We start from the raw sequence: 13,303 nt of genomic DNA, 5'->3' as shown, positions 1-13,303 counted from the left end.
TCAGAATAAACCCTCATTGTATTGTTGAAAGCCTTTGTTAAACTCCACAATTCTCAAAAAATTTATTATGACCCTTTTTGCCCATGTTCTGATGGCTTTAAGAGTGGGGCTTTGCAGATTATTACTCCACTGTTCCAGAGGTGCTTTGAGTTGATGTCTTAAAACAGCAAATACGCTGCGCTTCCCAAGCTCTTGGCCATCATCTTGGGTTTCTACCCCCTTTTGTCTCCTTGCTTCTTGACCAAGGAGAAGGGTCTTGCTCTTTGACAAAGAAGCTTATCAGTCACATAGTTTACTAGGTAGCACATGCCTTTTGTAGCAACTGGTATTATTTACTCCAATAGCACTTGCAGGAGCCTCCCCTTCTTAACTACAACATGAAATGAGATAAGTGGGTAGGTAGGTAGATAGACTCTTTCTTTTCTAATTATAGTATAATGATCATATTATTATTATTTAATATTTTTAAGGGGAATATAAAGGAATCACATTTACAAGTTGATTCACTTTTATTATTGGCCTCCTTTGTCTTTGAGATGATGTTTTTTAATTTTATGAGATACCCCCCCCCCCGCTTTTACTATTTTGCTGTAGGAAAAATAGTTGGGTTCAGCTATGAAATACAATAAATATCATCAAAATAATAATAGAATGACAGTTTATTTGTCTGCAAGCTCTGGGAAATAAGGAGTACCTCTGTGAATTTCCTGATAATGAATGAAAAAGTGCTTGATTTTTTTTTTTTAACCAGTTTTCAAAATAATGGATTGGTTCCCATAGCATCATCCAAAAAGTGAAAAATAAATTTTTGGTAATTATAAACAAATGTATTGATACATATTGCTTGTGTTTAAACCCATAATTATGATCCATATTGGTGATCAAATACACAAATAATCCCATCTTGCCCTAACCGGTTTGGCTCAGTGGATAGAGCGTCGGCCTGCAGACTGAAAGGTCCCAGGTTCGATTCCGGTCAAGGGCATGCACCTTGGTTGTGGGCACATCCCCAGTAGGGAGTGTGCAGGAGGCAGCTGATCGATGTTTCTCTCTCATCGATGTTTCTAACTCTCTATTCCTTTCTCTTCCTCTCTGTAAAAAATCAATAAAATATATTTTTTAAAAAATCCCATCTTTGGCTCTTGGGAGATTACTCAAGCTAGTTCCTGAGTCCTTTTGGTTTGACCCTAATAGTCTTCAGGTGACTAGGGTGTCTGTGCCACTGGGCCCTACAGGACACCTGCTACATAAGGCCACTCTGCCAAGACCAGGAGACGTAGCAGATCACAAACACAGGGAAACAACCAAAATGAGGGGAAAAAGAAAACTGTCCCAAATGAAAGAACAGGATACAATTCCAGAAAATGAACTAAATGAAATGGAGGCAAGCAATCTATCAGATGCAGAGTTCAAAACACTGGTTATAAGGGTGCTCAGTGAATTTACAGGAAGAATAAGTGAACTCAGTGAGAACTTACACAGAGAGATAGAAACCATAAAAAAGAACCAGTTAGAAATAAAGGATACAGTAACTGACATGAAGAATATATTAGATTGCCCGGCCAGGGTGGCTCAGAGGTTGAGCGTTGACCCATGAACCAAGAGGTTGCCAGTTTGATTCCTGGTCAGGACACATGCCCGGGTTGTGGGCTCAATCCCTGGTTGGGGGCGGGGGTGCAGGACGCAGCCTATCGATGCTTTGCTCTCACATCGATGTTTCTCTCTCTCTCTTCCTCTCTCCCTAAAAATACACAAACAGATATTTTTTTAAAAGACATATGGTGGCCCTAGCTGGTTTGGCTCAGTGGATAGAGCATCAGCCTGCAGACTGAAGGGTCCCGGGTTCGATTCCAGTCAAGGACGCGTGCCTGAGTTGTGGGCTTGATCCCCAGTGGGGGGCATGCAGGAGGCAGCCGATCAATGATTCTCTCTCATCATTGATGTTTCTATCTCTCTTTCCCTCTCCCTTCCTCTCTGAAATCAATAAAAAATAAAAAGACATAGGGTGGCTGAATGGATAAGAAAATAAGACCCTTACATATGCTGTCTACAAGAAACCCACTTCAGATCTAAAGACACACAGAGACTGAAAGTAAAGGGATGGAAAACATATTTTATGCAAATGTAGACAAAAAAAAAGATGGGGTAGCAATACTTTTATATCGGACAAAATAGGCTTTAAAACAGACTAAAAAGAACAATATTTAATATACAATAATCAAGATATGGAAGCAACCTAAGTGTCTATTGATAGATGAAAGAATAAAGAAGCAGTGGAATATATATATACAATGGAATATTACAAGGCCATAGTAAAGAATGAAACCTTAGCATTTGTGACAACATGATTGGACCTAGAGGGTATTATGCTCAGTGAAATAGGTCAGACAGAGAAAGAAATATACCATGTGATTTCACTTATAACTGGAATCTAAAAAACAAAATAAAACAAACTCATAGACACAAAGACCATTTTGACAGTTGCCAAATAGGAGGGATTTGGGGGACTGAGTGAAAAAGGTAAAGGGATTAAGGACAAGTTGGCAGTTACAAAATAGTCATGGGGTGTAAAGCACAGCAGAAGGAATAGAGTCCGTAATATTGTAATAACTGTGTATGGTGCCAGGTGAGCACCAGACTTATCTGGGGGAATCACTTTTTAAAGTGTATGATTGTCTAACCACGCTGTTCTACACCTGAAACGAATGTGATATTGTGTGTTACCTGATACTGAAAAATAAAAAATGAAATAAAAGAATGATGAAGATGGTAAATTTTGTTATGTGTATTTTGCCACAATAAAAATATTGGAGCTAAAACCGATTTGGCTCAGTGGATAGAGCGTTGGCCTGTGGACTGAAAGGTCCCGGGTTCGATTCCGGTCAGGGGCATGTGCCTGGGTTGCGGGCACATCCCCAGTGGGAGATGTGCAGGAGGCAGCTAATGGATGTTTCTCTCTCATCGATGTTTCTGACTCTCTATCTCTCTCCCTTCCTCTCTGTAAAAGGTCAATAAAATATATATTTTAAAAAAATTGGGAAAAATGCTTTGATCCTATCAAGTTTCAGACCTCTTTTTCCAGACTTTGGAGCTCATGCAGCATATGAAGCATGTTCACCATAGGGCCTCATGACCAAACACAAATCAGACCTGCTTCTGTCAGGGAATCATCTGAATTCATTATCATTTCAAATCAGTATATTGTAGCCCGGCTGGCATGGTTCAGTGGTTGAGCATCAACCTGTGAACCAGAGGTCACAGTTCGATCCCTGGTCAGGGCACATGTGTGGCTTATGCCTTACAGGCTCAATCCCCTGTTGGGGGCATGCAGGAAGCTGTTGATCAGTGATTCTCTCTCATCATTAATGTTTCTATCTCTCTCTCCCTCTCTCTTATTCTCTGAAATCAATAAAAAATATTTTTTATAAAATCAGTATATGGTATAGCTGAAACTAATGTAGTCAATATAAGTTTGTTTACCAACTATACTTAAATTCAAAAAAAATTAAACCTTAACATGTTAAAACATATTTTGAGGAAAATTATTAAAAGAACTGAGAAACAAATTGAGGTGCATCTTAGATCAAGTGCCAAATGCACTTAGACTGAAACATTGCAGAATAAGTTATTTAATGGCTGCTGTTTCTCATTACTTAAATTGCAGGATGGGGCATAAATCGAGGAGGCGTGAGAGGAATGAGGGCAGGCCTGAGTCCCTAAGTGAAAATGAGCATGTTGTGCCCAGTTTTGGGGGAATAAGATTTATTTATAGAAGTCAGAAATACTCTTACTAGTCTTATTAGACATGATTAAAGTCATTTTATATATTTAGTGAAAAAATGAGATAGAAGAATGGTGAAGATGGTGTATACTGATCAAAAACTAATTGCTCAGGAAATTAGCATCCTATATAATAAAGAGCTAATATGCTAATTAGACCAGACAGTAGAACCTTAACATGTGCAGGTCTGTATGGTTGGAGTGGGTTTGCTATTGACATCATGTCCAGAGGATATGGTGACTTCCAGAACGACCTTCCGGAACGACCAATGGGCGGAGGGTGGGGCCATGAGGCAGCCAGGGCTGCGAGAGCCAAGCCCCTTGGCACGAATTTTGTGCATCGGACCTCTAGTATATTAGATATATGAGATGGGAAATGATGGTTGATATTGAAGTAAGCATATGTGATGTGATTGACTAACCAAATCTGACAAAATCGGATTAAACCTATGTGGTAGGCTTGATCTCTTCTGTCTTAAGAAGTTTTATAGCTCATGTGTGGGCCTGCCAATGGTGTATTCTTAGAATATTAGTAAATATTGAGAAGAAAACTATTGCTTATCTGTAAGTAATGGGGGGGCTTTAGGTTTGCTCTGTTCTGGGCACCGGCCCCAGCCCTCCCCTGGCCCCTTCCAGGCCCTGCTGAGTTCAGAGCCTTTCTTCCCTAACTCAGCCATTGAAGACAGCTTTCCCCAAACCAGTGCTTTGGGTTGTCCCACAGCTGTGTGCCTTGAAGTTTTCTTATTCCTGGGGCAATGCAGGATGGATGAGGATTTGTTTTCCTTTGCTTTTTAAAGGGAAATGCCTCAGGAGACGGTTCTCTGAGATCTGTGGAAGTTGATGTCTGGAGACTAATTCCCTTAAAACCAGTGGTTTTATGTGTGCGGTCCCAGCAGCATCTGTTTCTCCTGGGAACGTGTAAAAATGCAAATTCTAGAGCTGCCAATTCTAGAGCTTGGGCATCTCGGTGGCCGGTGCCTGCCCAGATTTGAGAAACGTGCAGACCTGTATGGTTGGAGTGGGTTTGCTCTTGACATCATGTCCAGAGGATATGGCGACTGGCTTTTGTGTAAACATTAGGCATTTCATTTTTGTGTATTTTGGAACCAGTATAGTCCGTGTGCAGTTTTATTGAAGAGCACAGAATCTGTCCTGCCTGATGCAGGAAGGTCCCTGTTGCCAAGTGAGGAACAACAGCCAGAACCCTCACTCCAAACAAACAGGCGGTGTCTTTGGGTCCCTGGACAGTTCACCCGGTGGGAGGTGACCTGGGGTCCTCTCCAGGCAGGTGGCCCAGAGCTCTGCAGGCAACTCTGTGGGTATCTGAGCCAGGCCAGGGCTGGGAGGCCAGGAAAGAGGGGCCTGGGCAATTCCCAGAGCAGGAAGAGTGTTTTTTTAATCTTCACCCGAGGATATGTTTTTTATTGATTTTTCAGGGAGAGAGAGAGAGAGAAAGAGAGAGAAAGAGAGAGAGAGAGAGAGAGAGAGAGAGAGAGAGAGAGAGAAGAGGAACATCGATGTCAGAGAGAAATATCGATCAGTTGTCTCCCTATGTGCCCCAACTGGGGTTTGAGCCCACCACCCAGGTATGGGTATGAGCCCTGACTTGGATTCAAACCCACAACCTTTTGGTGTAGGGGTTGATACTCCAACCAATTGAGCCACCTGGCCAGGGCAGGGCCTTTTTTTTTTTTTTTTTGAAGAGAGACCTGCTCCGACTCTGTGGCCAGTTCCAGAGCCTACGCTCTCTGTCTCCCCGAGATTTGTGAATCGTCGTTTTTACCAGGCCCCCCACCTGTCCTTCCCTCCCTCCCTCCCTCCCTCCCTCCCTCCCTCCCTCCCTCCCTCCCTCCCTTCCTCCCTTCCCTCCCTCCCTCCCTCCCTCCCTTCCTTCCTTCCTTCCTTCCCTCCCTCCCTCCCCCCTTCCTTCCTTTCTTTTTCTTTATTTCTTTTCTTTCTTTCTTTCTTTCTTTCTTTCTTTCTTTCTTTCTTTCTTTCTTTCTTTCTTTCTTTCTTTCTTTCTCTCTCTCTCTCTCTCCCTCCCTCCCTCCCTCCCTCCCTCCCTCCCTTCCTTCCTTCCTTCCTTTCTTCTTTTCTATTTTGCTTCCACTTCTGATCCTTTTGAAGTACAGCTACTTGTTTTTATTTTTTAAATGCAAATTATATTAAATCCTTGCTTAAAATTAAAATTGTTCCAGGACTTCCTGTGCCCGTAGGAAAAAGTCCCGAAGTGTCAGCTGCACTTGCCTCCCCTGCCTCCGAGTGTCTGAGCTGCTCAGGGCCGTGCTGGTGTGGTCCCGGGCCTCAGACCCCGTGAGGAATGAAATAGGCGTTTTATTCCATCGGCTGTGCTTACAGTTAATTTTGATACTGCTTTCCCCGCACAGCCTGAGCATGGCGCCTGTCCTGCTCTCAGGACTTGTTGAGCCAGCTGTTCCCTCGTGGGCTCATGTGAGCTCTCTGAGGACAGGCACCCCGATTGCCACTGTGTCCCAGGCCTTGTAGAAGCTCAGTAAACACTTATTAATCTTTGGTGCCCTTTCCCTGTTGTTCACTTATGCCCGTATCTTGCATTGTAGTTTGGGGCTGAGTTCCGAAGGTTCTCCTTAGACCGCCAAAAGCCTGGGAAGTTTGAGGATTTCTACCAGCTGGTTGTGCACACGCACCACATCGCCAACACCGAAGTGACCATCGGCTATGCAGACGTGCACGGCGACCTGCTGCCCATCAACAACGATGACAACTTCTGCAAGGCGGTCTCGAGCGCAAACCCCCTGCTCAGAGTCTTCATCCAGAAACGAGGTACGGCTTCCCTGGCTCGGCACTCATCTCAGCGCTGAGCACAGTCCTCAGTTTTGTCTGTCATGACAGGGCCTGAGACTTTGTTTTCTCGCCGGTGGTAAGAGACGAAAGGAATTAACATTTGTTTGGTCAACATTACTTTATTAGAAAGGCTTAAAAATATCTAAACGGTATTTTCCACTGTAGTGTTGACTTCTGATTTTTAAATACTGAGGAAAAAAAGTAACATTGATACTTTCAGTATGTTAACTGGAAGCAAGTTAATTCAGTAATGAAAAGGCCTTAGTCAGTAACCCAAGAATGAAACTTAAGGTTGCCAGTATGGTTTCCACTGTGTTTTTGGGGTTGGAAGAAGATGTTAGTTTTAAATTGTTAGTTTGGTTAACTTGAGCTCTGAAGACCTAGTTTTGCTGTGACAACATCAGAGCCACATTTTTTATTTGTTTTCTCTTCGCTAAGTTTGGGAGAACGTTAACATTTCAAAATTATATACCTTTGAGCAACGTGGGGGTTAGGAGTGCCAACCACCTTGCACTCAAAAATCCACGTATAACTTTTGACTCCATAGAGTGCTGCTGTCCCTGGGCACTTACAGGGGATCCATTCCAGGACCCCCTGCTGGTACCAGAATCCGGGGATGCTCAAGTCCCCTCCATAGGACAGCCTAGATCAATGAATACGGTCAGCCCCCTGCATCCTCGAACTCCTAGCCACAGATCAGAATCAGAGCAGGTGTTTATTGAAGGCCGTCCACCTGTAAGTGGACCCACAAAGGTTGTTCAAGGGTCAACCGTACTGACGGAAAGAACCCCCTGAGGTGACACTTGATTTTCGGGAAATGGAAAAATGGCGTTTTATGGTTGACTTGGTCATGACTGTCCCCCTTCTCCGAGAGCACCTTCTGTCACATGTGAGCACTGGGTGCCCTTAAAGAACAGAGGCCTCGGGAAGACCTGCAGCCCATGTGTGTGCTACTGTGACTTTGATCTTAGCAGGAGGGGACGGGTCCTGGTCTCTGGATGGGGGCAGAGCCTAAGCACCCACTAAAGTAGCAGCCACAGCCACGAGTGCTGGGGGAGGCCCTCGGGGCCACGGGGCCTGGGGCTCGGTGTGGCAGGTGCTACTCTCTCGCGCAGGTTGTCCTGAGGTGAGCGGCAGCATGTGCACAGCTCAGAGCACGCTGGCCGGTGGTCCGTGCTCCGCGAATGAGCTGTCACATCCTGTTTGTAGTGACGGAGGGAATGCATGTGGAGAGGGAGCACCAGGAGACCGCTGACCTCACTCTGGACTTTTTTCTGGCACAAGATCAGAAAGCTCTGCCTCTGCGTTCCAGACGTCAACACAGCTGTCACTTCCTCAGGTGGCCTGGGGGAATGGCTGAGGCGTAGGACCCTCTTCTGCCTCTGCAGGCCCTGGCTTTGCTGTGGCTGCTGCATCCTCCCTGCCCCTGCGGCCCCCACCGCACATTACGTGAGCAGGTGTTCGCGCCCCCTTCTCAGGAGGGCCTGGTCCCAAACGCTCTACCTAAGGCGCCCGCCTGCCCATCAGCTCTCTCTGCTGTGGTTGCTCGCTGCTCTCAGGGCTGGCTTGTCCCACAGCTCTGCCCACACAGGTCGTGCTGTCGGCTCACTGGTGTGGGAGGTGAGCAGTGGGTGTGAGGCGCCACGTGGACTGCAGGGGACGCGGGCTTTGTCATCTGTGGGAAGGGAACGCATCTCTGTACCACTGCGTGTGGGCTGGGCTTGGAGCAGGACAGAGGCACTGTCTGCCCTTTACGAGGCCGGCCCTCATGACACCTGGCACCCTCGCTCTTGATTCCCCGACGCTGAGACACGGGAAGCTCCGGGTCTGTGTGTGCAGGTGGGGTTGCATTAACTTCCAGGCTTTTCCTCTCCGCAGGGCCAAGGTCTTGCATCCTGTCTTCATTATTTACTTTTCCTCCTTCCTGTGGCAGCAGAGAAATAGCCCAGAGATGAATGAGCTGGCTTACGGTTCCGATCCCTCTTATTCTCACTGTGAGCCTGTCACCTGCAGCCCCTGCCTTTCTCTGTCATGTGGCAGCAGGAGCTCAGAGCACCTGAGACTGCCCCTCCAGCACCTGCTCCCTGGCTGTGACCAGCGAGCCCTCCTGTCCTCAGCTGAGGCACCCACCTCAGGGTGTTTTCCGGCTGACTCAGGAAGACAGAAAGTGTCACAGCCGTCAGTGTCCCTGCACAGGATCGGCAGGACCTGCCAATAGAAGTCACAGACGTGTTCATATCGTGTTAGTTGTAGCCAGATATCTTGAATATCATTGATAGTCAGTCATTATTTTAAAACAGTGGTACAGATGGTTATTTAATGTGTTAGTGAGAAATCACATACAGTCAGCCCTCCATGTCTGTGGGTTCCACATCCATGGGTTCAACCAACTACAGATCGGAAATATTTGGGGGGAAATGTTTTGTTTTTTGCTGATGTGCTACATAGTGAGGCCTCCTACAATGATTGTATCTAAACACGTGCAGACTTTCCCTTGTCATTCCCTAAACAATACAGCATGATTTGGCATTTAAATTATTTATATAGCATTTAAATTGTGTTAGGTATTATAAGTAATCTAGAGGTGGTTTAAAGTGTATGGGAGGATGTCCGTAGGATATATGCAAACACTAAACCATTTTATATAAGGGACTTGAGTATCCATGGATTTTTATATCGGGAGGGGGGTGGAATCCTGGACCAATTCCCTTATGGATATTGTATACATATTGCTTTAATATTTTGATAGTTGTCTTCAAACTGGTCATTTCCTCTGTAATCCCATGTATTTTACTTTATGCCTTTAAAAATGCTACCCCAAGAAGGCATTCCCAAGCACTATGAGATGGCTGAGGGTTCTGGGCACTGGGGCAAGGACCCTGTTGCAGTCAGCATTTGGGCGCTCAGACAACAGGCCCGGAACCAGTCAGGGGACTTTTTCTGCGGGTGCTGGGTGGTGTTTTTGCCCGAGGGGCAGAGGGCCACCCCTTTGGCTTCACTTCTACAGGCTCTTCTGCATTTACTAGACTTCTGAGCCCTCTGTCCAGGCTGGGCTACTGTTAAAAGCTGTGGGGTTTTCCCTGGGTTAAATAACAGATGTTATTATGCCTTTCACTTTTCATGCTTTGCCCATTTTAGTAAGAGAATAAAGCAGTCAGAGGCAGCATCGGGAGTCCCGTTTGCATATTTGGGCGACAGACCCAGCCAGTGTCAGGGAAGCTCGTCTCTCTGTGCCCTGCGGACGCCTGTCCTTCCCGAGGAAGCTGGCCCGGCCAGAGAGAACGCAGGACAAGACCAGCAGAGATGCTTGGAGTGTCTCTTTCTAATTTTAGCAGAATAAACAGGAAGTGCAAATACCCATCGAATAATTACTTCAACTACCCTGTGCCTGTACTCTTGTTATTTAAGAGATGGGCCTCTTTACCTCTCGGGCCCCAACCCAGGAGTAGAGGTGGAATCCTAATTGAATTTCATTTGCTCTCTGTCCCTGGGGTACCACTGCCCGGGCATCAAGAAGAGGCTGATGAAGTCTTCATTATACGACAAGGCTTTCGGAACAATTAGAGTGCTCTGAACTGTTTACTTTTAAACTAGCCTAAATATAGCACACTTGCTTGTGTCTGTTAACTGTTCTCTGGCAATTCTTTGGGTTTCTCGAATGAGGAAGACACAGTTATAAACTTTTTGATTTATCAGAAGTTGAATGATTGGGAGCTGAGGCGAGGGTGTGTGTCTGCTTGTGATTCCACTTAAGCGAGTTGCCAGAAAAAGTAATTCAGGCGTGTTCTTCCAAGTAAAATGTATAGAATTATTGAGAGTTTGGTTTAGACATTGGCAGAATCTTGTTACCAGGCATGTGAATCCTGATGATGATGGCTTTTCTTGGCTTCTGTATTAAAAGTAGCTGGGGATGTGTTTGGTTTTAAGTTGGAGGCTCGCTGTGTAGCAGGAGTTAAAGCTGCCACCACTGAATTTCTGTATCCCCACCCCGTTTCATTCTTCCTCAGACTCGGCCCAGGCTGTCAAGGCTCTTTGAGTTGTGAGTAAAGGTGTAGGTTTGCTGGATTGGGCTCCTCATGTCCCTACACCCTGGAATCTGGAGCTTTTTCATGAGACACGTCTGCTTCTTTAATTGTCACTGTGTCTTGGAAGTTTGAGTATTTGAAGAATTTCTTTCCCTTTTTTTTTTTTTTTAAATTGAAAAAAGGGCAAAACCTCTCCCACTGCCTCCCGTGGGAACATGCAGAAAACAAAATGCCTGACCCAGCGCCCCCCTTCCCCCAGGAGTGGGAGTGATGGGGAGAGAATGTGCTGATGCAGCTCCTGAAAAGGAAAACAAAGGCCAGCCGCCCACTGTCCACAGAACCCAGGCCTTGTCCTGCGGGCCGGCCTGCAGGCTCTGGCCAGGGCAGTCCACCTGAGTCTGGGCGCTGCCTCTTCCCCTCCAGTCAGAGTTTACGCAGTGGAATTGGATTCTACTTTTTTCTTATTTTCTAGTCATATGTCCTTTTACACAGTCAAGCCCAGAGTATAATTTATAATTTGGATTCATGCATTTAAAAAACTTAACATCATAAATGACCATGTCCTCTGTCATTAAGCTATTTGTAAAACTGTTTGTTTTTAAAAGTCTTTTCTGTTTCTAACATCTTCATAAAAGAAAACTCAAACAGCGTGGAAGCAACACTGCCTTGAGGTGATTGATCACTGTGTCCATTTTGGTGAGCCCCTCCAGACCCGTGGTGCGGACAGTCCGTGGGACCTCGTGGTACATAAACGGGGTCATAATATGTGTCCTGTAGAGATTATTTTAACCTAAAATTATATTTTTGACTTTCTGTACATATATGTAGATATATATGATCCTTTTTTTTTTTAATCCTCACCCAAGGGTATTTTTGCCATTGATTTCTAGAGAGAGTGAAAGGGAAGGAGGCGAGAGAGATGGGAGGGAGGAAGACATTGATTGGCTCCCCTGGGCTGGGGAACTTGCAACCGAGGTATGTGTCCTTGACCGGGAATTGAACCAGCCACCCTTCGGTCTGCAGGCTGACGCTCTAACGACTGAGCAACCGGCCAGGGCTATATGATCCTTTTCATGGACATATCAGTTGTATGAATGTAACAAAATTTAACCAATTCTTTATTAATTTATATTTCAACTGCTCCAATTTTTCGTTATTATAAACGGTGTTGTACATGTTTAGATACTGTCAGGATAGGTCAGCGGAGCACCTGCGGGCAGGTGGCGGTGAGTCTGCTGGGGACAAGGGGGAGGTTTAAGCCGAGGCTTAAACTGCTCAGTGTCTCCTGCAGTAGGCGTGCAGTTTGGGAGGCGGGACCTGCTGAGTGTGGAGAGCATGGAGTTAGAACCTGGTGTGATGTTTTATTAAATGTCGCTGAAGGGTGGCAGGGCGAGAAGTGCCCGCCCCTCTGGGCTTTGGGGAACACGGGGTTAAATGTGAGCTTTGTGGCCCTCCTGGGGGTTGGTTGGCCACAGATGTCAGCACAGAGGTGTTGGCCTCTGGCACCTTCCAAAAGGCCAGTCCTTCCTTCATTGCCCTTTGACCTGGACGACGGTGCCCGGTCAGCCAGCCAGCCCTAACTTTGCACCACAACATACAGAGCCCCCAGTGAACACGCAGCTCCTGGGCCGTCACCACAATGGTCCCTCCTGAGAAACAGTGGACTCCGTGGCCCGTTAGGGTAGAGTAGTTTGTTGTGGAAGGGATGTTACCTGCACCAGTTTGGAGTCCAGAGATATAAAAATTTCCACCGTGACCTCTTCTTTTCCAGCAGCGTAAGCAAGATTGGGATTTCCTCTTGCACCGTGGTGTGTCTTCCTGTTTTTTTCCCCTGTATCTCTGTCCTTTCCATCTCTCCTGTGGGAAAGTGACTCAGCACCCAGGCTCCACCTGCACCCGGTTCTCGTAAACACCGAGGCACTTTGTGGCCTTTAACAGATGCAGACAGGGCACTGGGTGGGACCGACAGTGCAGTTTGCAGCTATTTACGCCTAAGCTGCTTGCTGGGGGGTGGTGTGAGTGCAGGGGATGCCCCTGTGGTCCTGCCCAGCACAGCGCAGCCCCCACAGAGCCACGGAGTGCAAGCGACCAGGTTGGGAGTGCTTTACCCTGTAAAAGGAGAGCGTTCAGACCACATATATTAACTAATATATAACTAGTTTTTTATTGTGGCAAAGCACCTGTAACATAAAATTTACCACTTTAACCATTTTTAACTGTGCGATTCAGTACTACTGAGTTCATTCACATGGTTGTGCAACCATTATCTATCGCCTGAACTTTTTCATCCCCCCCCACCCCCCGAAACTGTAGCAGTAAAACAGTATATGTTTTGCTGAGTTACCGTCGAACTCCAAGAAGTGGCTCTGTACCTGTAAGGATAAATTCCTATAAATTGTCCATGGCACACTCACCACGGCTATACGTCTACAGTCTGGTTAAAGGTTGCAAATCACTTCGGAAATAATTGTCACTTGTGGATGGAGTCATCACATCCCTGTAGAGACTCCAGGCTTTCCCCACCCGCCTGGGTGCTCAGACCTGTTCCTCCCACGCTGACTCTGTGTCTTGGACTTTGCATGGCAGGTGGTGAGTCTCAAGTTAAATGACCAGGACGAAGCCCCTGCCAGCTCCCCTGGACATGCCAGGGCACCAGCAGTGACTTGGAGGGGTGG

At 46.2% G+C, this 13,303-nt stretch overlaps 1 protein-coding gene across 1 annotated transcript in view; it reads left to right on the top strand.

The window, feature by feature from the left end:
- PARD6G (par-6 family cell polarity regulator gamma) overlaps positions 1-13,303 on the top strand; it is a 65,716-nt gene that overhangs the window by 18,898 nt on the left and 33,515 nt on the right. Inside the window, exon 2 of the mRNA XM_036321916.1 lies at positions 6,360-6,582. Coding sequence (XP_036177809.1) covers positions 6,360-6,582 — 223 coding nt within the window. The remainder of the gene's footprint in view (positions 1-6,359; positions 6,583-13,303) is intronic.

Source organism: Myotis myotis, unplaced genomic scaffold, assembly GCF_014108235.1.
Source record: "Myotis myotis isolate mMyoMyo1 unplaced genomic scaffold, mMyoMyo1.p scaffold_m19_p_9, whole genome shotgun sequence".
Classification (NCBI taxonomy): domain Eukaryota; kingdom Metazoa; phylum Chordata; class Mammalia; order Chiroptera; family Vespertilionidae; genus Myotis; species Myotis myotis.
Note: the sequence above shows the minus strand (reverse complement) of the source record. Positions and strands in the feature narration are given on the sequence as shown.